General features: G+C 47.1%; 1 protein-coding gene across 2 annotated transcripts in view; it reads right to left on the bottom strand.

Annotated features, from left to right (window-relative positions):
• The window catches only part of NPC1 (NPC intracellular cholesterol transporter 1), a 52,792-nt gene that overhangs the window by 1,176 nt on the left and 28,376 nt on the right, over positions 1–23,240 (bottom strand). For both annotated transcript variants that reach the window (XM_053664279.1, XM_053664280.1), the window contains 17 exons: positions 22,626–22,996; positions 21,251–21,477; positions 18,192–18,292; positions 15,080–15,182; positions 12,564–12,753; positions 11,848–12,030; positions 10,159–10,273; positions 8,376–8,503; positions 8,139–8,279; positions 7,092–7,181; positions 6,468–6,658; positions 5,770–5,885; positions 4,954–5,083; positions 3,412–3,612; positions 2,207–2,438; positions 1,404–1,517; positions 298–460 (listed from right to left, as the gene is read on the bottom strand). In XM_053664279.1, the coding sequence (XP_053520254.1) occupies positions 298–460; positions 1,404–1,517; positions 2,207–2,438; positions 3,412–3,612; positions 4,954–5,083; positions 5,770–5,885; positions 6,468–6,658; positions 7,092–7,181; positions 8,139–8,279; positions 8,376–8,503; positions 10,159–10,273; positions 11,848–12,030; positions 12,564–12,753; positions 15,080–15,182; positions 18,192–18,292; positions 21,251–21,477; positions 22,626–22,996 (2,796 nt within the window). The remainder of the gene's footprint in view (positions 1–297; positions 461–1,403; positions 1,518–2,206; positions 2,439–3,411; positions 3,613–4,953; positions 5,084–5,769; positions 5,886–6,467; positions 6,659–7,091; positions 7,182–8,138; positions 8,280–8,375; positions 8,504–10,158; positions 10,274–11,847; positions 12,031–12,563; positions 12,754–15,079; positions 15,183–18,191; positions 18,293–21,250; positions 21,478–22,625; positions 22,997–23,240) is intronic.

The raw sequence follows: 23,240 nt of genomic DNA on the forward strand, positions 1-23,240 counted from the left end.
TCATCTCAGTAGCAGGGAGGAACGAGCTGCCTGGGCCCCTGACATTCAAACTCATTCACAGTCGGACTTGAGGGCCTTCTTCTGCAGTGAATCAGGCATCCAGAAAAGTGTTGGCAGTTTCCTAATGAAGTGGTTTGGATGATCATGAAGCCCTGGATAGGACTATTTTTTCTCATACAAATTTTTTCAAATGACCAATTACTACAAGTTCAAGTACTTCAAAAGCCTGCCCCAAGACATCACTTCTTTAGTAATATACTTCCTCCATACCACTTATTCAAATATTTGAACGCTTACCTATGTAACTGAGTAAGACAGGAAGGAATATCAGTCCATGAGTGGCTCCCAGTAAGACCATAGCTAAATACATCCTGAAGTAAAATATCTGGAAAATTTGAGACTTGGCAAAGGCCAACACCACAATCCCTCCAAATTTAGTAAGTGTGATTCCACTGAATACCTAAAAGAAAGATGGTGTTAGAAACTGCTTTTATCAATTATAATTGACCATTTCCTAATAGAGGTATTTCTTAATAGTGAAGGTCAAAAGTCACTGGGGACTGAACCCTAGCTTTCAGAGTTACTGCTAAGTTGCATTATTTTCTACTTAAAATTGTGGTATTTGCTGCTTATGAGTCTGAAACAAATGGTATTATAAGGATAAAAGGTATATATTCTGCATAGACACTGTTCTGTCTCTAAACAGGTATTTCTCTGTATTCTCGGATGAAAACTAAGTCTATAGAATTGTTAGGAAACAGTTTTAGTTGTTCCTCTGTAACAGTATTTAGTGTGTGTTAGTGGATTGGCTGGACTAGGATATAGCTGAACTAAAGAGATTCTCCAGACATCAACTACAAATTGCTCACCGTGCTCTTGCTTTTTCAACACACATATCTGGCCTGTGTTTTATATTTTTAAAGATTTTATTTATTATTAGAGAAAGGGGAAGAGAGGGAGAGAAACACTGATATGTGAGAGATCACATCGACTGGCTGCCTCTCACCCCCGCCAACTAGGGACCTGGCCTGCAGCCCAGGCATGTACCCTGACTGGGAATCGAACTGGTGACCCTTTAGTTTACAGGCTGGTGCTCAATCCACTGAGCCACACCAGTCAGGACTGGCTAATGTTTTAAATGGAAAGACTACTCCCCAAATCCCACTTCTCTGTCCCATCTGCTTCGGCCACACTGCCGCCTACAAAAGGATTTACCAACAGAGCAGTTCTGGTGATTTCAGGATATAGCTAGTTCATGAACTGCCTGAAAACTTGTCGACGGATACAAAGTCGGATTACTTGGGACAGTGCCTTTTAACTACTGAATTTTAAAGTTCCCCCTGAGAAACATTCGCTTGCTGAGCTGGTCACTTGACACTGAAATTTCTGCCAGAGTTACTTACAGCACTGCCCATGTGGGAGAGCGCCTCTTCCGCACGTTCCACGCGGCTTCCCTTTGCACTCATGGTGAACGCTCTCGTTACGTGGCTGCAGAACTCCACAGAGATGCCACAGCTCTGAAAGAAAGTGCTTCCTTTCCAGCTGGCCTTTTCCAGCTGGAACTATAAGCAGCCACCCTTTACCAGGGAACGGGACCCCAAGTCCTCTTTGCCATGCACTATAAAGCTCCCATCCCCCCCAAGGTCAGTGCAGCAGGAACTCGTGGAGCCCTCTGGGCGCAGCACCCAGTGCTCCAATTTACACGGCACCTTTGCCTTTATCGGGGGACACTGCAGAAACCTCTTAAGGGTAAGTTGACACACTCATTGTTTCTGTAGTTGAGCCTCAGTGCCACCCCCCTGAAACTGGTTGTGTCTGAAGTACGGGTGTATTTCTGTTTTCCATTAATACCTTCTTGAATGCTCACGTCTTTAAGACTAACCATTAAAAACGCATCCGACAATTGCATGGAAAGCAAAAGATAATGGTCAGAGAATTCCATCAGGGAGGGGGCAATTTTTCTAAATGAAATGTGGCCATCTTGTTGTTACTAGGCTAAGTATTTTTTGCAAACCTTTTAGAATAATAAAGGCAGAATATGCAAGTTATAGCATGAAATCACACTTTCACTGTCAGTGTAACATCCAGCCCAAGCTCCATCCAGCCTCTCCACATGCCCAATGAGCTTCGTCTGTTATCCCCAGAAACAATTCACAGTAACGCGTGACGCGGGCGTTAGGGGCAAACTGCGTGGGCCAGGACTCACCATGACCAAGTTGACCAGGGAAACTGCGTTCAGGCTGATGCCCCACAGCCACATGACGCCAAACATGTTGACCAGGATCATGGCGATGGTGACACACATGATCACTGCAGACCACAGTTCACAGCCCAGGAGAACCACGGTCACCAAAAAGATGGCTCCCAGGGAGACGCAAAGGTTGAAGATCGTGTCGTCAATAATGGTCAGGTACTGCTCGTAGAAGACATAGAACACACTGGAGCGGAGGGAGAAGACTGCATTAGAGCTCGTTCTCACTTCTGGGAGCTCCTCTCTCCATCCCGCCGCTGCTGAGAAGCCCTGGAGGTGCTTCGGCAGCCGTGCCTTGCAGAAGGCCTCCCTGTTTTTTAGCAACTCATCTACAGTCAGTCATTCGGCTGGACCTATTACCGTCCAATGACACCACAGGTGTATTTCATATAGTTATTGTTCATAATCCCAACCTATTCTACATATAGGCAGTTACAGAAATATTTCATGGTATTTTGAAAAAAAAAACAAACAAAAAAACAAGTCCTGATCTATCCTGAGAATTACCCCGGGTCAAATGGGGTCTGTGAAGAGCCTGAGGAGAATTTCTCTCTTTTTCTGCAAAGTTAAGCAGCTCTCTCCAGGAATGAGGACCCCACTCTGAGAACTTCTCCCACAGAAACACAGGCTGCCCCCCAACTGGAACAGGTCAGGACTCCTTTAAAGGAGATCATAGCGATGAGGGAAAAAGCCCACTTGTTCCTTCTACCTTTCTGTATTTTCCAAATTCAGTATTCCATAAGTAATATTTATTTTTATAAATAAAACACTCAATAAGCAAAAAGGAAAATCTCCATAAAGGCACTGTCCCAAATACTTAAGCAGTCAGGGGTCCCCTCAGCTACCACCCAGGAACGTCCACGCCGCCCCCTTCCTGAGGTCCTGTCTCTGAGCAGCCCCCTGCCGTCCCCCGGGTGCTGTTTTGCAGCGAGTCTCTTTCAGAGTGTGAGTTCCGGCCCAGGGACCAAGTTTCCTTTCTCCAGTACTCAGACCTCAGTCGGTGCACCAGATTCTGGCCCTCCCTGCCCAGCCGCCATCTTCCTGCACACCCTTGGTCGGTGCTTGAAAAGGAAAGGTTATCAGCCTGAAAACTGAGCAGCAGCAGCTCACCAACGGACCCCCGGGGAGTGGGCCCTTCCCTGGGACGCCCTCATCTGTACCTGTACGGGAACACGCGGTAATTACTTCCTCCCTGGCTCATGGTTTTGGTGATGTTACCAGCAATAAGGCGGGCTTTTTTCATGGCATCAATGAAGTCGGCAGAAGTCTGAAGCACGGTGTGGTACGTCATGAAGTACGTGGCTCCAACACCTGTGTCGTTGTCAAGGATGTTCACTGCCGACCCATAAGCGGCATGTCCCCTGAGAGAAGACGGTGGCGTCAGAAAGATGGTACTTTGTAAACACCTGCGGGATCTGAGCACTCAAGGTTGTGACATCATCTGACTCGGGCTGGAGGTCACACCTAGCCCTAAATTTCAGCGACAGGGAAGACCCTCGGAAAGGGAACGATGAAGATTTTAGCTTATTCTCTTCTGCAATGGCTTTTCTTTACTGCTCTTGATTTCGTTGGTGTATACTTGCTATTGTTTCTATGTCTGGCTCTGCTCACAATTCAAATGTTTTTGTACAGTTTGCACAGCAATGTTGTGTAACAGGAAGTGGGGAAGGACAAGAGCCTCTGAGTGAGACGACCATGAGCTCAGCCTCCAGATTGGCCCCGGCCACGGGTAGGCCACGGGGCCCTCGGCAAAGTTACTGAGTTGGGGCTGCGGTGTTGCCTGCTACAAATGGGTGTACCTCCACCCACTCACAGCGCTGCAGGGGAGTTAGTGAAATGATGCTGTGAGGTGCCTGGCATGATACTGGTACGTAGGAGGCCCCCCCAAAGTGGTGGTTATTGCTTCATAAAAGCAGAATTCGCCTGGACTTGTTTTATGTAGGCCAAAGCACTCAGTCTGCAAACAGACCAAGATGCAATATTCATTTCTAGTTTATCTTTAGGGACAGTCTTCCCACGGTGCTTAGCATAGCTCTCAAAACACAGACATGATATATGTGACTAACAAACTATGGGACTCAGGTCAAATGATATATTCTTATGAAAAAACAGGGATGTCCAGGGTTTACCTGACGCATATGTGGATGTTCATCTTTCTCCTATAAAAGCTTCCGAGTCCCCCCACCCCAGTGAGTCCTATTTCTGGGCCAGGTATCCTGCTTCCATAGGTAACTGGCTGCCTGGCTGTGCGAACAGGCTGGTGAGAAGCACAGTGGAGCCAAAGCAATCTACAGCTCAGTGCAGAATGCCGTCCCCAGAGCAGAGGTACGTCTCAGTGATCCATGAGCACAGCTGAACAGACCACTTCACATTCTGAAACGCCGCGTGTTCCTCCTGCCCCTCCGCCCCACTGGTGACCCACATGGAACCCTGCACCCACTGCCACGGCCAGGAGGGCCCACACAAGCAGAGGGAAGCCTGAGAAACAGACGCTCACGCCAGGACGCCATCAATCGGAAACAATGCAGTTTTCTTTAAAGGTGTTTTGGAGGCTTCTTTGCTTTCACAGAAGAATCAGGGGAGGGTGAGGCATGGGTGGAGAAGAGAACCTCTCCCACACCACTGTTTCTACCCCCGAGCCCTCTCCTGGCTTCCTGGTGCTGACAGAAGTGGGCGCGTACCCTAGGGCCCAGGGCACTCACCCTTTACCGCACTTGGGGTTCGGGTTATCAGAAAGGAACATGGGCAGGAATCTCATGAAGTCTCCACCCTGAGGCCTCTGTTTGCCCTCTGGAGTCAGGGGCCGACATCGGACGCAGGCAGGGTCAGCCACTAGCAGAAATGGGGGGAAGGGCCAAGGAGAAAAGAATGGGTGATGATATTGTACTTTAAAACATTTAAAAACATTGTTAAAGAAATGAGATGAATTCCTTTCCTGAATCTTTTTCCTCATCCAAAAGCTTCAAATATGTGTGATCTCCACAGCCTAGGATTTTTGACATATTATCTTCATCTTAGGCAACGAAAACTTTCTTCCCTGAAACAGGTTTCCTGCTTGAGGAATGACCTCAACAGGTGTTACCAGAACCCAGGGTTTCCTGTTTTTAGCAAGAAAACTCCAGGATGACCTCAACACTCCTATGAAACCATGGGCAATAGTGACGAGCACCTGAGAGAAGCTACTGCCGGAGACCAACTGAGAGGCAACTGGTGTCATCAGGAAAAGATGAGAAACCACAAAACTCTGACGACCAGAGCCCCCGACTCAGGCCTTGTTCAGCCCGCAGCCGGAAGGGGTGGGGCCGGGAAGGGGCGGGGCCGGGAAGGGGGCGGCGGGGCGGGAAGGGGGCAGCGGTCCCTGGGGTGAGTGAGAGAGGGAGGGACGGCAGCGAAGGAACCAGACCCGGTGTTGGCGTGTGAACAGGTGAACGTGGAGGTGAACTGCAAAGGATCTTTAAATAATAATGTTAAAGTTTTTCAGAAAAAAGGGAAAGACCTGGAAAAGGAGATGGAAGTACCTGAAGCATTGCAGAACCGATCTGTGCCATTGTAGACTCTACAGCAAGAAGACTGCGGCTTAACCCAGTCGAAGTAATCATCAATCCAGGACGAGGGCGCAAAGCCTATTCGGGTACTAGAGAAAAGGAGAGGATATAATTACTGACATGTCCCACAAGAGGAAGTCTTTTAAAAAATTTTCTGTAATGCTTACTTGAGAACATTTCTGTCACTGATTTTAGAGAGGATGGGAGTGAGATATAAATGTGAAAGAGAAACACCAAATGGTTGCCTCCCAACTGTGCCCTGACCAGGGATTGAACCTGCAACCAAGGTATGTACCCTGACTGGGAACTGAACCCTCAACCTTTCAGTTATGGGATGATGTTCCAACTAACAGAGCCACACCGACCAGGGCAGGAGGAACTCTTAAGTTCCAGTCCTTTTTCTTGAAATCTAACTTCCTTTCTAGATTTTACACTGCTGCTCAGTCAAAAGACAAATTACATTAGCACTTCATGGAAAAAACTCTCAAAGTATAAGATGGTAAATTAGTCCTTTAAAGGTTTTGCTCAGAGAAAGCCAGATTCAGCATACATTCTGAAAAACAAATTTTCCAGGAAAATCTATCTCCAGTGAAAAATCTCAGGCCCAGCTGCCTCTGGCCGAGAGTGCCCCCGGCCGCGCCGGCTGCATCCCAGGAAGAGCGGGTACTGACTAGTTGTCCAGCTCGGCCGCTGCGTATATCTGCTGCACCAGCGAGTCGTTGTTGCAGCCCATGCCCCCGCACACCATGTTCTGCCCCTTCAGAGAAGTGTAGTCGTGCCCTTCCTCCAGGACAAAGTAGACAGGCGGGCCCGCGTGCAGGTACTGACTGAGGGACTTGAAATAATCCATCACGTAGGAGTCCTGAAAGAAGATCCAACAGGACAAAGTGAATGTTCTGTGGGGTCTAAGTGAGGTACGGACGGCTAAGAGTCAGGAGGACCAGGAGGCTCCTGGCTCACAGGCGGCCAGCCCAGACTCAGGATTCCCAGCACAGCCAGTTCCCATCCCCCACCCTCCTGGGGCCCAGGGTGCTCCCCGGCCCGGTTCCACCATGAGGAGGGCACCTCGCCAGGTGAAAGCTGGCTGCTCACGTTCTGGGGCTGTGCCCCAGAGAGCGGTCGAGGGCTCAGAATGCCGAGGCCACGCTGCCAGTGCTCTGCGGCCGAGCTCGCTGCGTGGGAGGGCCCGCCAGCACTTGCACTTACGGGTGCACTAACTTGAAATATCTGTATGCGTGTTTTGAAAAACTTATTCACCAAGGGCTAAAGAAGTTAAAATTTAAAAAGTGTCTCACTTCTGGCATCGAAAGAGACTGGTCCAATCCAATTTCCACTTTGTTCAGGACAGCGGCACTGAAGGAGAGAACCCCCACAAATACTGCTACCTGGAAGGAAAAGTGAGACGTGAGCGTGGTTGCTCGGAGCTACAGTGAGCTGAAGAGCACAAGTAAAATCTTAAGCACATGAAAAAGGCGACTTTTCTAAACTGAAGAGCCAGTTCAAATGACACATAAGTAAACAAGGAGTGTGTGGTAGTGGCTGAGGTCAGAGTGTCTGGAGTCTGACCCCTGGGTTCAAATGCCCGCCCTTCCACTTAAAAGCTGAGGGACCCTGGGGCAGCTTCTCCTTCCTCATCAGTGAATCAGGAAAGATAAGACTTATAACACCAGAGATTTTTGTGGATTAAATGAGAAAAATCTAGGTATAATCTAAATTTTACTTCAACATTTATTTCCAAGACAGTACCCAATATTTAGCACAATACCTGATATCACCGGTAACTACTCAATAAATGTTATGTATTTATATTGCTTTTACTAGAGAAGTGATAGATGATCGCTGTCAGCTACAGCCAGCATATAAAATATAAAAACTTCTTGCTGGGTTGCTAGGATTAGGGGCGATGGGTGGTACGGAGGGCACACCACAGAGGGGCAGCATGAGGGCGACCGCCACGGGGGTGGGTCTTCACAGGGGAGAAAATGGAACACAGCTACGCCCACTCATGGTGCCAATGTCACATTCCCGCTTCTGACGTGGAACTGCAGGAACGTGAGGCCGCACCAGACACCAGGGGAAGGGACCTGGGTCCTCTCTGTACTCCCTTCTAAATTTTCTATGAATCTGCAATTATTTCAAAATAAAAAACTTTAAACAAATTATGGCTTATACTGTCTGCTAAAAAGTAGCTAAACATATTTTATGTATTTGTACGTATCTGCTTCTGTGTTGTTGTATATCTAGCTAACGGCTGTCAGAATCTCCTCCCCCGGCTCACAGAAGGCGTGTGGCAAAACCCGTGCCAGGGAGAAAACCAAGAGAAACTTCACGTGAGTTTATACCACGATCGGCCGCATCCAGTCCTTAAGCAGAAACGGAGAATAAGTGTTCCTGAAGAAGCGAAACAAGCAGCTCTCTGAGGCCTGGATGCCAGTTCCATCTTCAGCGCCTCTGACACAGCAGAGGATGTCCAGCCGGTTTTTCTAAGGGACAAAGAGGAACAAAGGTCACACCCTCTAGCTGCTTCAGCCAGACTCTAGACTCAAATGAAATAGGCTGTAATTCTGATAACAACTTACCTCTTGACGCTTAATGTCTAAGCCCAAGAGACTCACAAAACAGGTAATCTGAAGAAGGAAGTCGATGAAGACCGCCAAGCCGGCAAACAGAGAGAAGGTGTGAACGGCGGGCATCATGGACAAGGCTCCTGCAGGAGAGCAGAGCGGCCATCACTTCCACTTCAGCAGAGGGCTCTCTCGCGTCTTATGTGCCATGTCCATAGGAACACGAGGAGCCAGGACAGGCCAGACCTATGAGCAGATCCCACCCCCCACCCCAAAGGATGCTGCAAAATCTGCGGAGGTCACACCAGAACTGGAGGAGAATCTGTAGCCCAGTGTTTTTCAGAATGGTGCCAGCACCAGAACCACTTGGGGAGTTAAACATGTGGCTGCTGGGCCCGGCCTTCTCCTACTTAATCAAGACAGTGGGAATTCAACCCCAATTCTTGAGTATTTAATAGGCTCTCTGAGCAAATCTAGGTACATTAAAATTTGAGAACCATTAATATTGTCCATTTCTTATCGTACCTTCTCTGCTTCACTCCGAGAGAGAGACTGTATTTTCTCTCTGCTAGTGTATCAACAATACCAGCCTCCAGTTGATTCACAATCAAATGAGGTGCTCAAAGTCAGAAACCAGGCTAAGATTCACACACTGAGAACTGCAGCTCATGGGCCACAGGTAGCCTGTTAGGCCCCACTCTATACACCCTTTTAAAATTAAAAAATATTTTTCAATAAAATAAGGAGCCAATATTTAATAATGAGATTTTGATTCACAGTGTTGCTTGAGGAAAAAAAACTGGACCCAGTGACATGCCACTGCTCCTCTTGGCCAGGACCTGGGCACTCCGTGGCCGCAGTCCACACCCCCTCACTGTCCTCCCAAAGTCACCCCCACCCCATGGCACAGTGGCAGCTGCTATTATCATCACAGTGCACTGGTTTTCTCACAATGGGTAAAAAGAAGAAATAACCTTTTTTGCACCTGTACCCATTAAAAGCAAAATAAGGGCCCCAGGTTTCAAAGCACATTGCTTCATGGAAATGAAAAATAACATGCTCCTGGTGGGCCTGTGCTGAAAGGCCACCACTTACGATGCCCCTACAGCAGCCCTGTGGCGACTGGTGGCCACGTAGGCATTTCTGTTTGTGACCCGTGGTGTGTGTGTCTTCTCTGCGGTCACTGGGTGATTCTAATCTGGCCTCCTCTTCAGAGGAGGCAGTCCGTTTTCTCTTCCTACACATCAGAGATGAGGGCAGACACAGTCCTGCTGGTAACACTGGTGGATTTCTCCGTACGACAAATACACAGAGGTGCTGCTGCCTGTTCCAGCTCAGGCTGGCTCCCTGTTCTGGGGTCAGATCCAGGCACCTCTGCTCATCGGCGAGGCTGCTGCCCCAGTGAACTGTGAGTACAGAGGAAGAGGACCGCCGAAGAGAATGCCAAGCACCTTGCAAGCGAAGGCCTGTGGAGTTTGCAGCTGTTGCTTACAAAGGACTCCGTGGCCATGCAAGAATGCTATTTTCAAATATCAACATTCTCCATCCATGCTGGAGAGGGGTAATGGCAGGGGAGTCCTAGGTATCTGGACCCTAAATGTCAACACTGTCCTGAAACAATGTGAGAAAGAGGACATTGCTAAATGACACCCAAGGTATGGCCACCAATTTTTTTTGTGGTCCACTCCTTTCCTTTCCAATTACAGAATGAAGCTTAAAAAAGGAAAACCACAAAGGAGCATCTTCAGACTGCAGGCTCAGCCAACTATAAGATCAATAGAATTCAAAGAGCAATTACCTAAGAAAAATGCTACCGTCTCTGAAAAGGATGACAGGAACATACTAGGAGCCACTTCTCCAAGGACCCTGCCCAGCTGCTGGTCCAGGGTTTCTCCTTGAAGACGTTCATCTCTCTTAAAAAAAAATTAAACATGCTACATTAAAATATCTCAATACAACACCACCTCTCTGCTTCTCTGTGTTAACAGTAAAGAAAAATGATTAGTGGCATCTACTTATTGTATATACACTTTGGTGAAGGACCCATGACCTCTCTCGCTAGTTCATTTAGAGCATTTATGACCCCGAGCTAGGTAAGAGGTACAAGGCTCAAGGAAAGACTGGATCGTTTTATGAGGATTATACATGGAATACAGGCTGCAGGTGGCTGGATCATTAAATGACATGCCACTTGCGTGCCACTGAGTCTCCATGCGGGTAAGCACTGCTGGACAGAGATCGTGTGAGAACAAATTGACAGACCATTTTTTACATCAGCAGGTCCTGTGTTGACCTTCTGGCCTTTTAGGACACCTTTGACAAATCTTTCCTTCTTTTGCACGAATGTGGAGAATCATTTTAATAGCAGTTGCTCCAAAAATATTTTCCACAGTGTGTTGACCCTTTTTGCACATATGTTGGGAACAGCCCTGCCTGGTTTCAGAAGCTGTTACCCATGCATGGCTGAGTAAGCAAACTTTGGACCATAAGCCGCTAAGGAGATAAAGCTTATCTCCCTGGCAGGAGCACCGCTTTTGCTCCTTTTACTTCATCCATAACTGGCCCCCAATGCTTGATCGGTTAGCCAGTGACGGGTAAGATTCCCCAAGCAGGGAATGACCTAAGACAGGCACAATCACGAGGAGGCCCAGGAAAGGACTCAGGGGGCTATAGCGAAAGGGGGTGATGGACCCTTGCCCCTCAACTTTGACATAGCCCGAGTCCTCATTCTCTCTGCGAGAAGTCTCCTAATCTGTTGGCTGCCTTACTTCCCTGTCTGACTTAAGCCTGAAACAATGACAGAGGGCGGTGCAGCCCTGTGCTGAGAAGGGTGGGTTCCCCGAGTGATCAGGCCTGAGAAAGAATACATAAACTCCTGTGAAACCTGCCTTGCTAAGGATGCTCTCGATTAAATGGTAAGGGTCTGAGCAGGAAATGAGTTCATTTCCCAAAGTTTTGTAGCCCTTTAGCTAACAGACCCTGACTCAGAATAGGCCTTCAGCATTCTTTGTATGCTACCTACTGTTTGATCCTTACTGCCTGACAATGATTAATGAGCTTTACCTGTATTCTGTGCTAACTGAACCCAATAAAAGCCTGTCTGGACAAGGGTTGGGGCGCTCTCCCCTGGAAAGAGTAGCTGTGCCGTCCCTTTTTCTCCACAGGACTTGGTAGTCTGTGTGAATTTGTCTCGTATCTCATCCATAATGCTGTGGACACTGTGGGCTGGTGTCTGCGTCACACGTATGTTGCACACATATTAAAACCAAACTCTCACTTTCTATCGATTCCACCAACCAGAAGGAGGTGTGAACTTCTTGACCCCAAAATGTCCAGAACAAGTGACGGGCACCAGTAAACACCACAGAGGGGAGGGAACAATGTGCCCTCACCTCCCACACACACAAACACTGCATGAAGCCAAAGAGCCACTAATGGAGCTTGGTACCTGTCAGCTGCCACGTTCTGTGAGACTAGGAAAACGTACCTGGTAGGTCTGGACCAGGATGAAGATGTTGTCCACCCCAACAGCCAGCACCAGGAACGGGATGACCTCAATCACGATGAGAGTGAGGGGGATCCCAAAGTAGCTGAAGATGCCCAGTGAGCACGCCACCGAGCTCAACACAATGAGGATACCCGCGATGCCCAGGGAGATCTTAGAGTCCACCTGCGAGAGGCGAACAGACAACCGCTGGTTAGGTGTCTCTCGTCCTGTTACCAGTAGGTCTTCATTTCGGCCTCTTTACACGTGTACGCCAATCTATATCTCAAAGTGCAATTCCCACTTTGAGTAGAGAGATGAAAACATTGTCTAGGTCTTCCTAAGCAATGTATTTTATAAGCTTCCATTCTTAGGTGATGAGGTAGATGGATTAGAAAAAACTGAACTATGGGATGGGAGAAATAGACAAAAAACTGTACTTGAAAAATAACTAAATAAAATTATTTTTAAAAAAAGAAAAAACTGAACTATGTGAAATGTATTTTAAGTTGAAGACAAACCAAATAGTTGGACCTGAAGAAAACAGATCCAGGGAATAGGAAATGTCACACACAATTAAACCACAGCGGAGCTGAAGGCAGCTCGGAACATCATCAATCAAGTGGAGGAGAAAATACAACACACGCTGTGATGACATTTCTAACAACACAGACATCCACACTGCCCACACGACGTGCACGCCCCCCACTCCCACTCACCAGAAGCCGGCTGCAGCTTTTGATGTGCCCCAAGGCTATGGAAATATACAGGAACATGACCGCGTAGCTGATGATCACAGTGAAGACGTCACCGCTACTTTCACGGTTCAGTTCATCTTCGATACTTCGTTCAGCAGTGAAAGAAATGGTGAGATTTGGATTCTCGTAGTTTTTCATAAAATTAATAAACCTGACAAGTAAGAAGAATTTTATATCTTTAGTTAAAACTTAGTGAAATCTAAGTGAGGAACTTCTTCCCAACCTCTATGACACACAGCCACCGTTACTTAACCTTAATATGCACTCAGGCCTTCCCCACTGCAGCCTGGAAGGTGAGAGAGTTCTGCCTGTGCTGAGTTTTCTACCATTTAAATCAGTTTGGAAAGTTTGAAAATTGGTTTATGGTCTCATTCTTTTTAACTAAAAAGGATTTCTAAATGAAGATATATGCTTATGAAATAAAATTTGAAAAGCTGATCTACAAATTTAATGCAACCCCCTATCAGAATCCCAACTGACTTCTTTGTAGAAAAGAGAGTTGATTCTAAAATTCACATGAAAATGCAAGGGGCCTAGAAGAGCTAAAAATTTCATTTTCAAGAACAAAGGAGGAATCACATGTCCTGATTTCACACTTACTACAAAACAAGGGTAAATATTCAGATTAAAGAAACAGAACTAAGAGTCCAGAAATAAACCATGTATCTGTGGTCACCTAATTTTCAACAGGGTGGCAAATGGGGAAAAGAATAATCTTTTCAATAAATGGTCGGGGACAACTGGATGGCCACAAACAAAATGAGTACTGGACCTTTACCTCACACCGTATGCAAAATGAACTCAAATGGGTCCAAGACCTAAATGTTAGAGCTAAAACAATAAAACTCTTAGAAAAACACAGGTGTGAATCTCCATGCCCTGGGATTAGGTTTCTTAGATACAACACAAAGAAAGTACAAGCGACAAAAGAGTAGATAAATTGGGCTTCATCAAAATTAAAAACTTTTGTTTCCCTGAGGATGCCATCAAGAATGTAAAACAAAAACAAAATGAAAGCCAAGACAGGGAGAAAATACTTGGAAATCATATATCTGATAAGGAAATTGTGGAATATAAAAGAATTGTTATGGTTCAATAATAAAAATACAAATAACCCAGCTAAAAATGAGTAAGGGATTTGGATAAACATTTCTCCAAGGAAGTTATACAAATGGCCAATCAGAGCATGAAAAGATGGTAGAATTCATTAGTCATCAGGGAAATGCAAAAAAAAAAAAGCTGCAGTGAACCACCACTTCACACCATGGGGGAACTAGACCTGAAAGCAGAAACCTCCATGCACGGCCAGTGGGAATGTGAAATGGTGCGGTCACTCGGGGAAACAGTCTGGCAGTTTCTCACACAGTTACCACATGACCTATCAATTCCAATCCTAGTACATACTCAAGATAAGTGGAAACACTAAGTTCATACAAAAACTTGTATAGGAATGTCTATAGCAGCATTATTCGTAATAGTCAAAAGGCAGAAACCACCTAATTGTGCTTCAGTAGATAAATGGATAAACAAAATGTGGTACATCCAAAGGACAGAACATTGTCCAGCCATAAAGAGGAAGGAGGGAAGGGCCGATACATGCTAATACATGCTGACTAATACATGCCAACTTGGATGAACTTTGAAAACATTAGGCGAGGTTAAAGATGCCAGACATAATAAAATTCCACATATCTGATCCCATTCATATAAAAAAAAGTCCAGAACAAGAAAAGGTATGGAGACAAAGTAGATTCGGGGTGCACAGGGCTGGAGGTGGGAGGCTGAGAGCAGGGGTGGGGGAGGTTGGGGCTGAGAGCTAAACGGCTTGGAGCTGCTTTCTGAGGCAAGGAAAACGTTCCCAAATTGGCTCTGGTGACGGCTCTACACACTTGTAAATATACTAAGAGCTATTAAACTGCATACTTTAAATAAATTAGTAAAATGTATGGTGTAGGAGTTATATCTCAATAAAGCTGTTTCTTTAAAAAATGTACTTCGAGTACATTACAAAGGAGAAAGTCCGAGTCCCTGGCCTCCTCAGAGCTCTGCCCACTCCCTCCAGCCTGCGAACACACCGAACAATCTCCGGGGCGTTTCTTCCAGGCAGGGCAGCACGCACAGCACACCTGAGCTCAAACACACCGCGCCACTCCTCCATGACTGCCTAGTTTTCTACTGTATTTAGCCCTTACTAATAACGTGTATTCACTAGCTCCCGTTTTTTTGCTGTTAGAAAATGATGCCAGACAAATTTCCTCCACATATATACTTTTGCACTCTTGCGTGGGGAGACCTGTTCCAACAAGGTTCATAGGTAAATTTATTTACAGATTTTTTTCTTGACGTCACTAGTACCAAGTGAAAAGACATGACTCGGGTCTCATGTTGGTTAGTTTAGCTGAAGGAAGTTTGCTCTCTGCTAGGGTCCAGCTTCCCACAAACACGGACAGGCGGTTCAGACCCGGCGGGCAACTCACTCTCTTTCCCAGGCCTGGGCCCTCTGGAGCTTCTCCGTGTCATTGTAGTAATTGTTGACAGGGAAGGTGATCACGAGGGCTGTGGCGTTATTGTAGTTTTGATCTAGAAAGGAAAAATGTGACATTAAAAGGATTATAAGCATGAAGAAAATTAGAATAACACCAGGGGAAAATTACAAGACAGCGAGGTGACTGATTTCTCACTGGGGCTGTAGACTATACGTCCACAGACACACAAGCAAACACATACACGTTCTTCCCCTTTCCTTTTCTTTCATACAAACAGTAATGTACTGTTCTGCACATTATGCTTTAAAATTTGTTTTGAGTCTGTTCCATTTTAGTACGTAAAGAGCTTCCTTATTCTTTTTTCTGCTGTATTATATTTTCTAGTATAATTTAACCAACCTCCCACTGAGGGATATTTTTACAATTTTTAAAATTATAAACAAAATGACCACATGAAATAACCTTACATTTTTAATGTGTAAAATACATATTTGTTGAATCAATTCTTAGAAGTACAAACACTGAATCAAAAAGTTTGTGCATTTCTAATTTTGAGATTTTCCCAAATTGCCCACTAAAAAGGCTATCTATCCCATTTTTCATTCAATGAAATAGTTTCTGAGACCTACTTTTGTGCCAGGCATTATTTTACCACGGATACATCAGTGAACAAAACAGATAAAAGTCCCTGCCTTCTACTGGGGTTTAAATTCCAGGAACGATCCACTCCCCCACCACCTTGGCGCCCCCGTGTTTTCACCCACACTGGCTTTGCTGAGCTCAGACCCCTGCTGATCTGGTAGCTGGAAGGACGGAAGTGAGATGCACTTCACTAATTAGGAGTGAGGGCAAGCATTTTTCTTCTATAATTAGAAGCCATTTGTATTATTTTTTTGTTGTTGTTAACTTTTGTGTGGCTTTTCTTTTGCTTTGTGGACCTGTTCTTTTTTTCACAAGAACTCTTTTTTGTGTGTGTGAAAAGGAAAGGAAATGTTTATTTAAAGTTATGCAAACTTAAAGTAGCGACCTCATGTCTTCATTAAAATATCAAAGCCCTTTAGGATACCCAGTGCCACACACAGTCCTTTCTACCCCCTCTGCCCTTATCTGGGGGACCGTATCTCAGGAAAATAAGTAGTCCGTGATTCAGACTCCCGGCAGCCGCCCGAGTGGTCCTCTCTTCACCAAGGCTGCAGGGAGGTCTCCACTCTGCCAAAAGCACGTGGTTTTCCTTGGCCAAGCTTCGAGGGGGTCTCCACTCTGCCAAGACCACGTGGTTCTCTGCTAAAGCTGCATGATTCTCTCCGGCATAATGATTCTCCCTCACATGGCTGCAGGAGTCCCCACTCCGGCCAAAGCCACGTGGTTCTCAAGAACTCTTTAGAGAATAAAGAAACGCCGCCCTGGCCAGGTGGCTCGGTTGGTTGCAGTGCTGTCCCACGCACCAGAAAGGTGGTGGGTTGGATTCCTAGACCGGGTGTGTATGAGAGGCAACTAATGGAAGTTTCTCTCTGTCCCTTTCTCTCTCTATAAAACCAATAAACATATCCCTGGGTGAGGATTTTTTTAAAAAGTATGAAATGCTGTTACATATACTAATTTTTTCCCAGTTTATTGCTTTCTTTTTTTTTTCAAACTTTACAACATTTGTTCTCCACATAGGAATTTAAAATTCTCATGCTGTCAAATTCATCATTATATCCTCTTGAGGCTTCTGAGTTTTATCTTGCTCAGAAATGCCTTCTCCATCTAAAAATTTTTTTTTATTTCTCCTATATTTTCTTCTAGCCCTTTAATAGTGTCACTCCTTAAGTTTCCATCTGTGATCCACATGGAATTTATTTTGGTGGGAGGAATAAGGCCGAGATCAAAGTTCATCGCGACGGCTGAGTGCCTGGGGGTGCCACCATCTTTGGCCACCAGTTAGCGAGGGCACTGAATGACATGAGGCAGAGTGAAACCTGAATACAGATCACAGCTTCTCGAGGAAAACATTTGTTTGGCCTCTTCACTAGGGCGTAGCGAGACCTGCTGAGTTGCCTGCAATTAGGCTTCAGGTGTCAAAGCCGTCACATGAATCATGACCCTGCTATGCTGTCACGTGAATCACGACTCTGCTACGCCTCGTACAGCCTGTTCCAAGGTGCCGGAGCCGGCAAACAGCAAACCAACTGCTCCGTCCACCACAGAAGTGCCTGTGGTCTTAAGCAGTTAGTTTAGAAGGAAGAAAATCCCCCAACGTTCTTTCCCCATGTTTCACACCGTATTTCTTCCCCATCACAGATGGGCTTAACCCGGGGTCCGCAGCTTCCGCAGGGGACCTACAGACAACCCTACAGGTTTCAGGAACTCCCTGCAGCTGCACAACATCTCATGTGGATGCACTCAGTTGCACTGTTCTGGGGACGTGTCCTTAGCTTTTGACAGTTTCCTACAGTGTGACCTAAAAAAGAGGCTAGCAGCCCTGGCTGGTGTGGCTCAGTGGACTGAGCACTGGCCTGCAAACCACAAGGTCGCTGGTTAGATTCCCAGTCAGGGCACACACCTGGGCTGTGGGCCAGATCCCCAGTTGGGGGCGTGTGAGAGGCAACCAATCAATGTATCTCTCACACATCAATGTTTTCCTCCTCCTCTTTCTCTCTCCCTTCGCTTCTCTCTAAAAATAAATAAATAGCCCTGGCTGGTGTAGCTCAGTGGATTGAGCACGGGCCTGCAAACCAAAAGATAGCGGTTCGATTCCCAGTCAGGGCACATGCATGGGTTGCAGGCCAGTTCCCAGCAGGAGCCAGTTCCCAGCAGGAGATGCACCAGAAGCAACCATACATTGATATTTCTCTCATTCTCTCCTTCCCTTCCCTTCTAAAGTAAATAAATAAAATCAAAATAAATAAATAAATAAATAATATCTTTAAAAAAATGGCTAACATCATCCTTTTTTAAAGTCCGGGGGAAAAAGAACCCCACCATTGTATTTGGGATTTAAGAGCCAGGAAATAAACAGCAGTGCTCAATTTATGAGACCTCTATGGTTACCACCTGACTGTTAGTAACAGAATCAAGATTTCTTAACCTCATAGGAAAAGCAAAAGCTGCTCTCACTTACCATCATAGCCACCTAACACGAGCCAGGGGAACACGGGCCCACCAAACGTGCCCAGACAGGGGTCGTGAAGCACACTGGTATCATTCAGAGAGGCGGGGGCCCTGCAGCAAGTGCAGAAAACATCTCCCTGTTAGAACAAGTCTCCAGACATCAGAGACCTAAATGTTTATACAACTAACAGTTAATAAGGCTACCTTATTTTGTACCCATGTATTCGACAAAAATTTACATATTCTAAGCACAGCGTGAGGTTCCTTTGGTGAATAACACAGTACAGTTCAGCACTTGCTTTTGGAAGCTCAGAATCACTGAGAGGCAAGCAAATACAGCAGGATGTGACTCACATCACTTGCTGCTTTTTATATGGGGGGCAACTGCCACCATGAGGAAGAGCCATGCACAGAACCAGGTCTCCAAGGCCGAGGCAGAGTTCACACGGGAGGTGGGGGTGGGTGAGGGGAGCGTGGGTGTTCCGTGCAAGGGCGCCTGTGGAGGGCAGGGAGGAAAGAACAGGAACAGACATGGGGGTCAGGGGAGAGCAAGAGGGCAGCAGTTTGAGGGACAGCAAGTCCTGTGTGTAGAACAGGGGGCACCCATGAGGGAGGGGCTTCCGAGAGGGGGGATGGACCTCGGAAGTGACAGACACGAAGAAAGGACTAAGTGCCATGCTAAGCGTTTGGATTTTTCATCCTGCAGACACTGGGGAATAGTCAGAGGCTGGGGGAAAGAGGCCATAGGCTGTTTCACAAATGTAACTCCAGTGGCAAAGCAGAAGATGCTCTGCAAGTGGGAAAGAGAGGGGATGTGGGGAGCCCAGTCAGGAGGTCTGTGCAATGGCCCAGGCCAGGGACAACCAGGAGAGCAGCAAAGATGGGTAATCAGTGAGGGGAACCAGCATTTCAGGCAGATCCTAAGCCAGAACTCTGCTGGGCACTTGGGGAAGTTCTCAAAAACAACCCGAACCCCCACCCTTGAGAGCCGAGGGACAATGCGGGCAGGCCCCCAGGTCGGGTCACCTGCTCCGGGCGAACAGACCACAGGGTGCAGCCAGAACCTGAGTCCCTGCTCCCACAGCCTGACTCTGCCTACACATCACAGATCTGAGAGCTCATCCAGAGGTGGAAAACCACACAAATCAGATGAAGAAGAATTCAGGGTCACAGCCTCAAGTCTGAGTTACTGGCAGATGTGGATGCTGTTCCACACTACGGGGGAGAGGAGCGGGTCTGGGCGGTCAGGGTCCCGGCAGGATCTCCAGGGGAAAAAGCCCAGGAAACCCCGGAGGTGAGGAGGGCGCCGGCAGCTGGAGACACACGCAGGGTGAGCACACACCAAGTACACATCCCTGCCACACCGCACAGGAGCTGCTGACAGCAGCGCTCCCACACCGACCTGAGCCGTGCCCCACTAGATGAAGCGCGAGTCGCCTGCAACTCCCCCACCAAAAGATTTTGTTGGCTTTTATTTTGCGCAAGAGAAAGTAAATAGTTGCTTTTCTTTAAATATAAAAATTATAGCCCTGGCTGGTGTGGCTCAGTTGGTTAAAGTATGGTCCCGTAGACCAAAAGGTTGCAGGTTCGATTCCCTGTCAGGGCACATGCAATAAAGCAACCAACGGATGATTTTCTCTTACTTTGATGTCTCTCCCTCTCTCTTTCCTCCCTCTCTCTAGAAGCAATGAAAAAAATGGCCCTGGCTGGTATAGCTCAGTGGATTGAGAGCAGGTCTGCGAACCAGAGGATCGTGGTTTGATTACCAGTCAGGGCACATGCCTGGGTTGCAAGCCAGTTCCCTGCAGGCCAGTTCCCAGCAGGGGACGCATGAAAGGCAACCATACATTGATGTCTCTCTCCCTCTGTCCTTCCCCTCTAAAGATAAATAAATAAATAAATATTTAAAAGCAATGAAAAAAATGTCCTCGGGTGAGAATTTAAAAAAATTATATAATATTAATTTTTCTTCAAACTGTTCCCCGTTCCCTGTTCCATCCACCCGGTGGAAAATGCTGGTTTGGGATGTTTAGACATACGCTTTTTGTTTTATGGGGTGTTTTCACAGGTGACCTCCTTGAAATAGAGTGAACACAGCCCAGTCACCTAAAGGGTCATATTCTAGTAACCAAAACAGACAGAACTTAAGCCCATCGAGCCCGCCCAGAAGTCTGTGCACTCAACTCTTGAGATGCTGTCAGTTGAGCAGTGACTCAAAGGTGACAAAGAATAATCCCCACGATGAAGAAACAGCTGTGGTGACTGTGTGACCAGCTGTGTCACTCTCTCTAGGCCAGGTGAGTCCAAAGGGCGGGGAGCTCAGTGATGGCAGGCCCGCCCGTGGTGCCCCAGACAAGCCTCGGGTCACCTCACAGGTCACCGAGCACAGCTTCCCTGTGACTAAGTGAACTATAAACACGGTCTGCCCAGCGACACACGCCTCCTGCAGGAAGCAGCTTCCCGCCCCAACTAACCTGCACACCAAACCTGTCCCCGGCTACACAAGGGGGGCTGCACGTTTTAAAACCAATTCAATGTCAAAATACAAATTTACATTTTAAAGATAAGAAAAAGAACTACTACCATTTTTTTTTTTGTAAAAATCCAGCTCAAGAAATTTAGGGGTTGCAGTGGTGGATGAAACTACATGCTATGAGTCCAGGCATGAGGCAAAGGCCAGGAGGTACCTGCGGCTCCTCGACTAAACACCACAAAAGCTCGGCCCCGGGGCCTCTGTACTTACTGCTCCGTCTACTGCTCCGTCTACTCGGAACACTTTTCCTCCCACACAGGCTCCCCGCTCGCCTCTCCCTTCCAGCAGGTCTCCCTCCCTGTAAAGCGGGACCCCGCCCCCGCCCCACCCTCTATCTTCTTGCTTGGCTTCATCATCTCCTTAGTGCCCGTCTCTGCCCGGCCTTAGAGCTTGTACCTGTCTGTTCTGTCTGTCGCCCTCCGTTAGAACATTTCCTCTACGTGCTCACTGCTGGGCCTGCAGTACCTACAAGGTGTGTAGCAATGGCAAGTGCACAGATACTGGTGGGATGAACAAGTGACTGCCCGGCCACGTACCGTACACAGTACAGAAAGTGCGTGTGGTAATCCGCGTACACATAGAAGGGGTCCCCTATTTTGTGGTCCAGCATGGAGTGGCTGTTCTGGAAGTAGTTCAGCACACTCATGATGGTGCAGTTTTGGTTATATGGTGAGAGCGGGGCCAAGCAGATGTCTTGAAGTGTCACAGTCTCGTTGTTGTAAGATGCAGTAATGTTTTCGATGGCTGTTTGTAAGTCAAGAACCTGAAAGAAGATACATATCCAGAAACACGTCATTTCTACTGACCATTATTGCCCCAAAGGGTCACAAGATACAAAGTATTTGGGGAAAGCTCTTCCTCCAGCGGGGAGAGGATGAAGGCATACTACGGGGTAAAGTATCTGAAGACGCCAAAAGCCCAGTCTTAGAGGACAGCAAACTGGGATGGAGACGGGGAGGTGACACCAGTGCCAGGCCACCTCTCAGTGCAGGACCCATGAACGTCGCCCCCCACTCCTCACCCTCTGACTCAGCAGTGACCAGCAGGGCCAGAAGAAACACTGGTACAATATAACTTGACTTCCTGACACTCTCCCTCACCAAAAACATGCCACTTGCTGCCTTGCTCCGTTCTAGGATTATTTATGCATGTTCTCGTATTTTCTAATCGAGAACACACTCCTGGAGATGAGTAACTGCTGTGCACCTTCTACAACAAGTTGGGAAAACGCTCTAGGCAGTCACTGGTGGGCAAAAGATTCTACTGAAGTCTTGGGACCACACTGATGTTTTTCAAGACATCAGACTTTCTGCAGGCAGGACTGACATTTAAAGAAAAAACCATGTAGGTGTACAACCATTTGTTTAAAAACAAAAGTGGGATGCAGTTTATGCACAGAAACATTTCTCCGGGGCAAGTGTGCCCGGGGAGAACAGGACGGATCTCGTCCCAAACATGACTCTCAGCAAATGCAGGAAACGATACCCTCCCTTCTTCAGGCAGATCAGTGATGACCTGTAGTTCCTCCCTAGGTCCCCAGGACAGCACAAGAGGCTTCAGTCCTTTGGGTTCTAGCATATTCCTTTACAATCACCAAGGGAAGAAAACTCTGTAAGTTCCTAAGGTGAACTATAAATACATTCTGCTTCAAAAGTGAAAAATGTTCATCTCGACTCTAGAAAGAAGCAAGACCTGTCATATGTAGCAAACACAAAAGCGGTCCTACAGTAAATTGTTCATGAAGTTCAATGCCTGCCATTCACTTTCTTGAAAATTCACTCTTTTTACCCTTAAGATATTCAAAATGTACCACTACATTCAGCCCCAAACTCACAACCAGCAGAACCGGTCAACATGAAAAAGCCAACAAACCACTGTGCTCCTGGAAACAGAATTCTGCAAAGAGATTACCTGGTGCAAAATCTCTATGTTAAGCGGAGGTCCAAAGGGCACATCAGATCCGGAAGGGTATGGCTGGTAGGTGTGTGTGTGGCTGTGGGGGGCTCGGATAATAAGCTGCTCTATGCGGTAAAAAGGCCCAAAGTGGGTGTCAAAGTACTCTTTTTCCAGGCGTGCCTGGCTGCTGGGAGCTGACCAGAGGTCGACTGGATTGGTCGTGACGTGGACAAACATCAGGCCTAAAGAACAGGCAGCAATGAAGACCAAGGAGAAGAAAATGACGCAGCCGGGGTTTTGGACACAGAAGGAGCCCCACTGTGTGAAAAGCTGCCTCAAACAGCCCTCAAACACTTCACCGAGCGGGCTGCAGCAAGGCGCCTCCCCTAAAAGGGGGGGAGAGGAAGAGAGGGTGGAGGTTAGAGGGCGAGCCATTCCTGAAAGGTGGAACAAGGAAAGCATTAGCTACTTCTGCCCCAGCAGGAATCCTGCCTGTACCCCCTAGGGAGAGATTCCCCCCACCCCACCCCCTCAGCTACCTAACTGCTCTGGAGGCCACCATTCTCAGCAGTTCCCATCAGCCTGTCCTGCTAGTCCTGCCCTCGGCCTGCTAGGTTAGCGCCTCTACAG

Source organism: Artibeus jamaicensis, unplaced genomic scaffold (genome assembly GCF_021234435.1).
Source record: "Artibeus jamaicensis isolate MK-2021 breed Jamaican fruit bat unplaced genomic scaffold, CSHL_Jam_final contig_354, whole genome shotgun sequence".
Classification (NCBI taxonomy): Eukaryota; Metazoa; Chordata; class Mammalia; order Chiroptera; family Phyllostomidae; genus Artibeus; species Artibeus jamaicensis.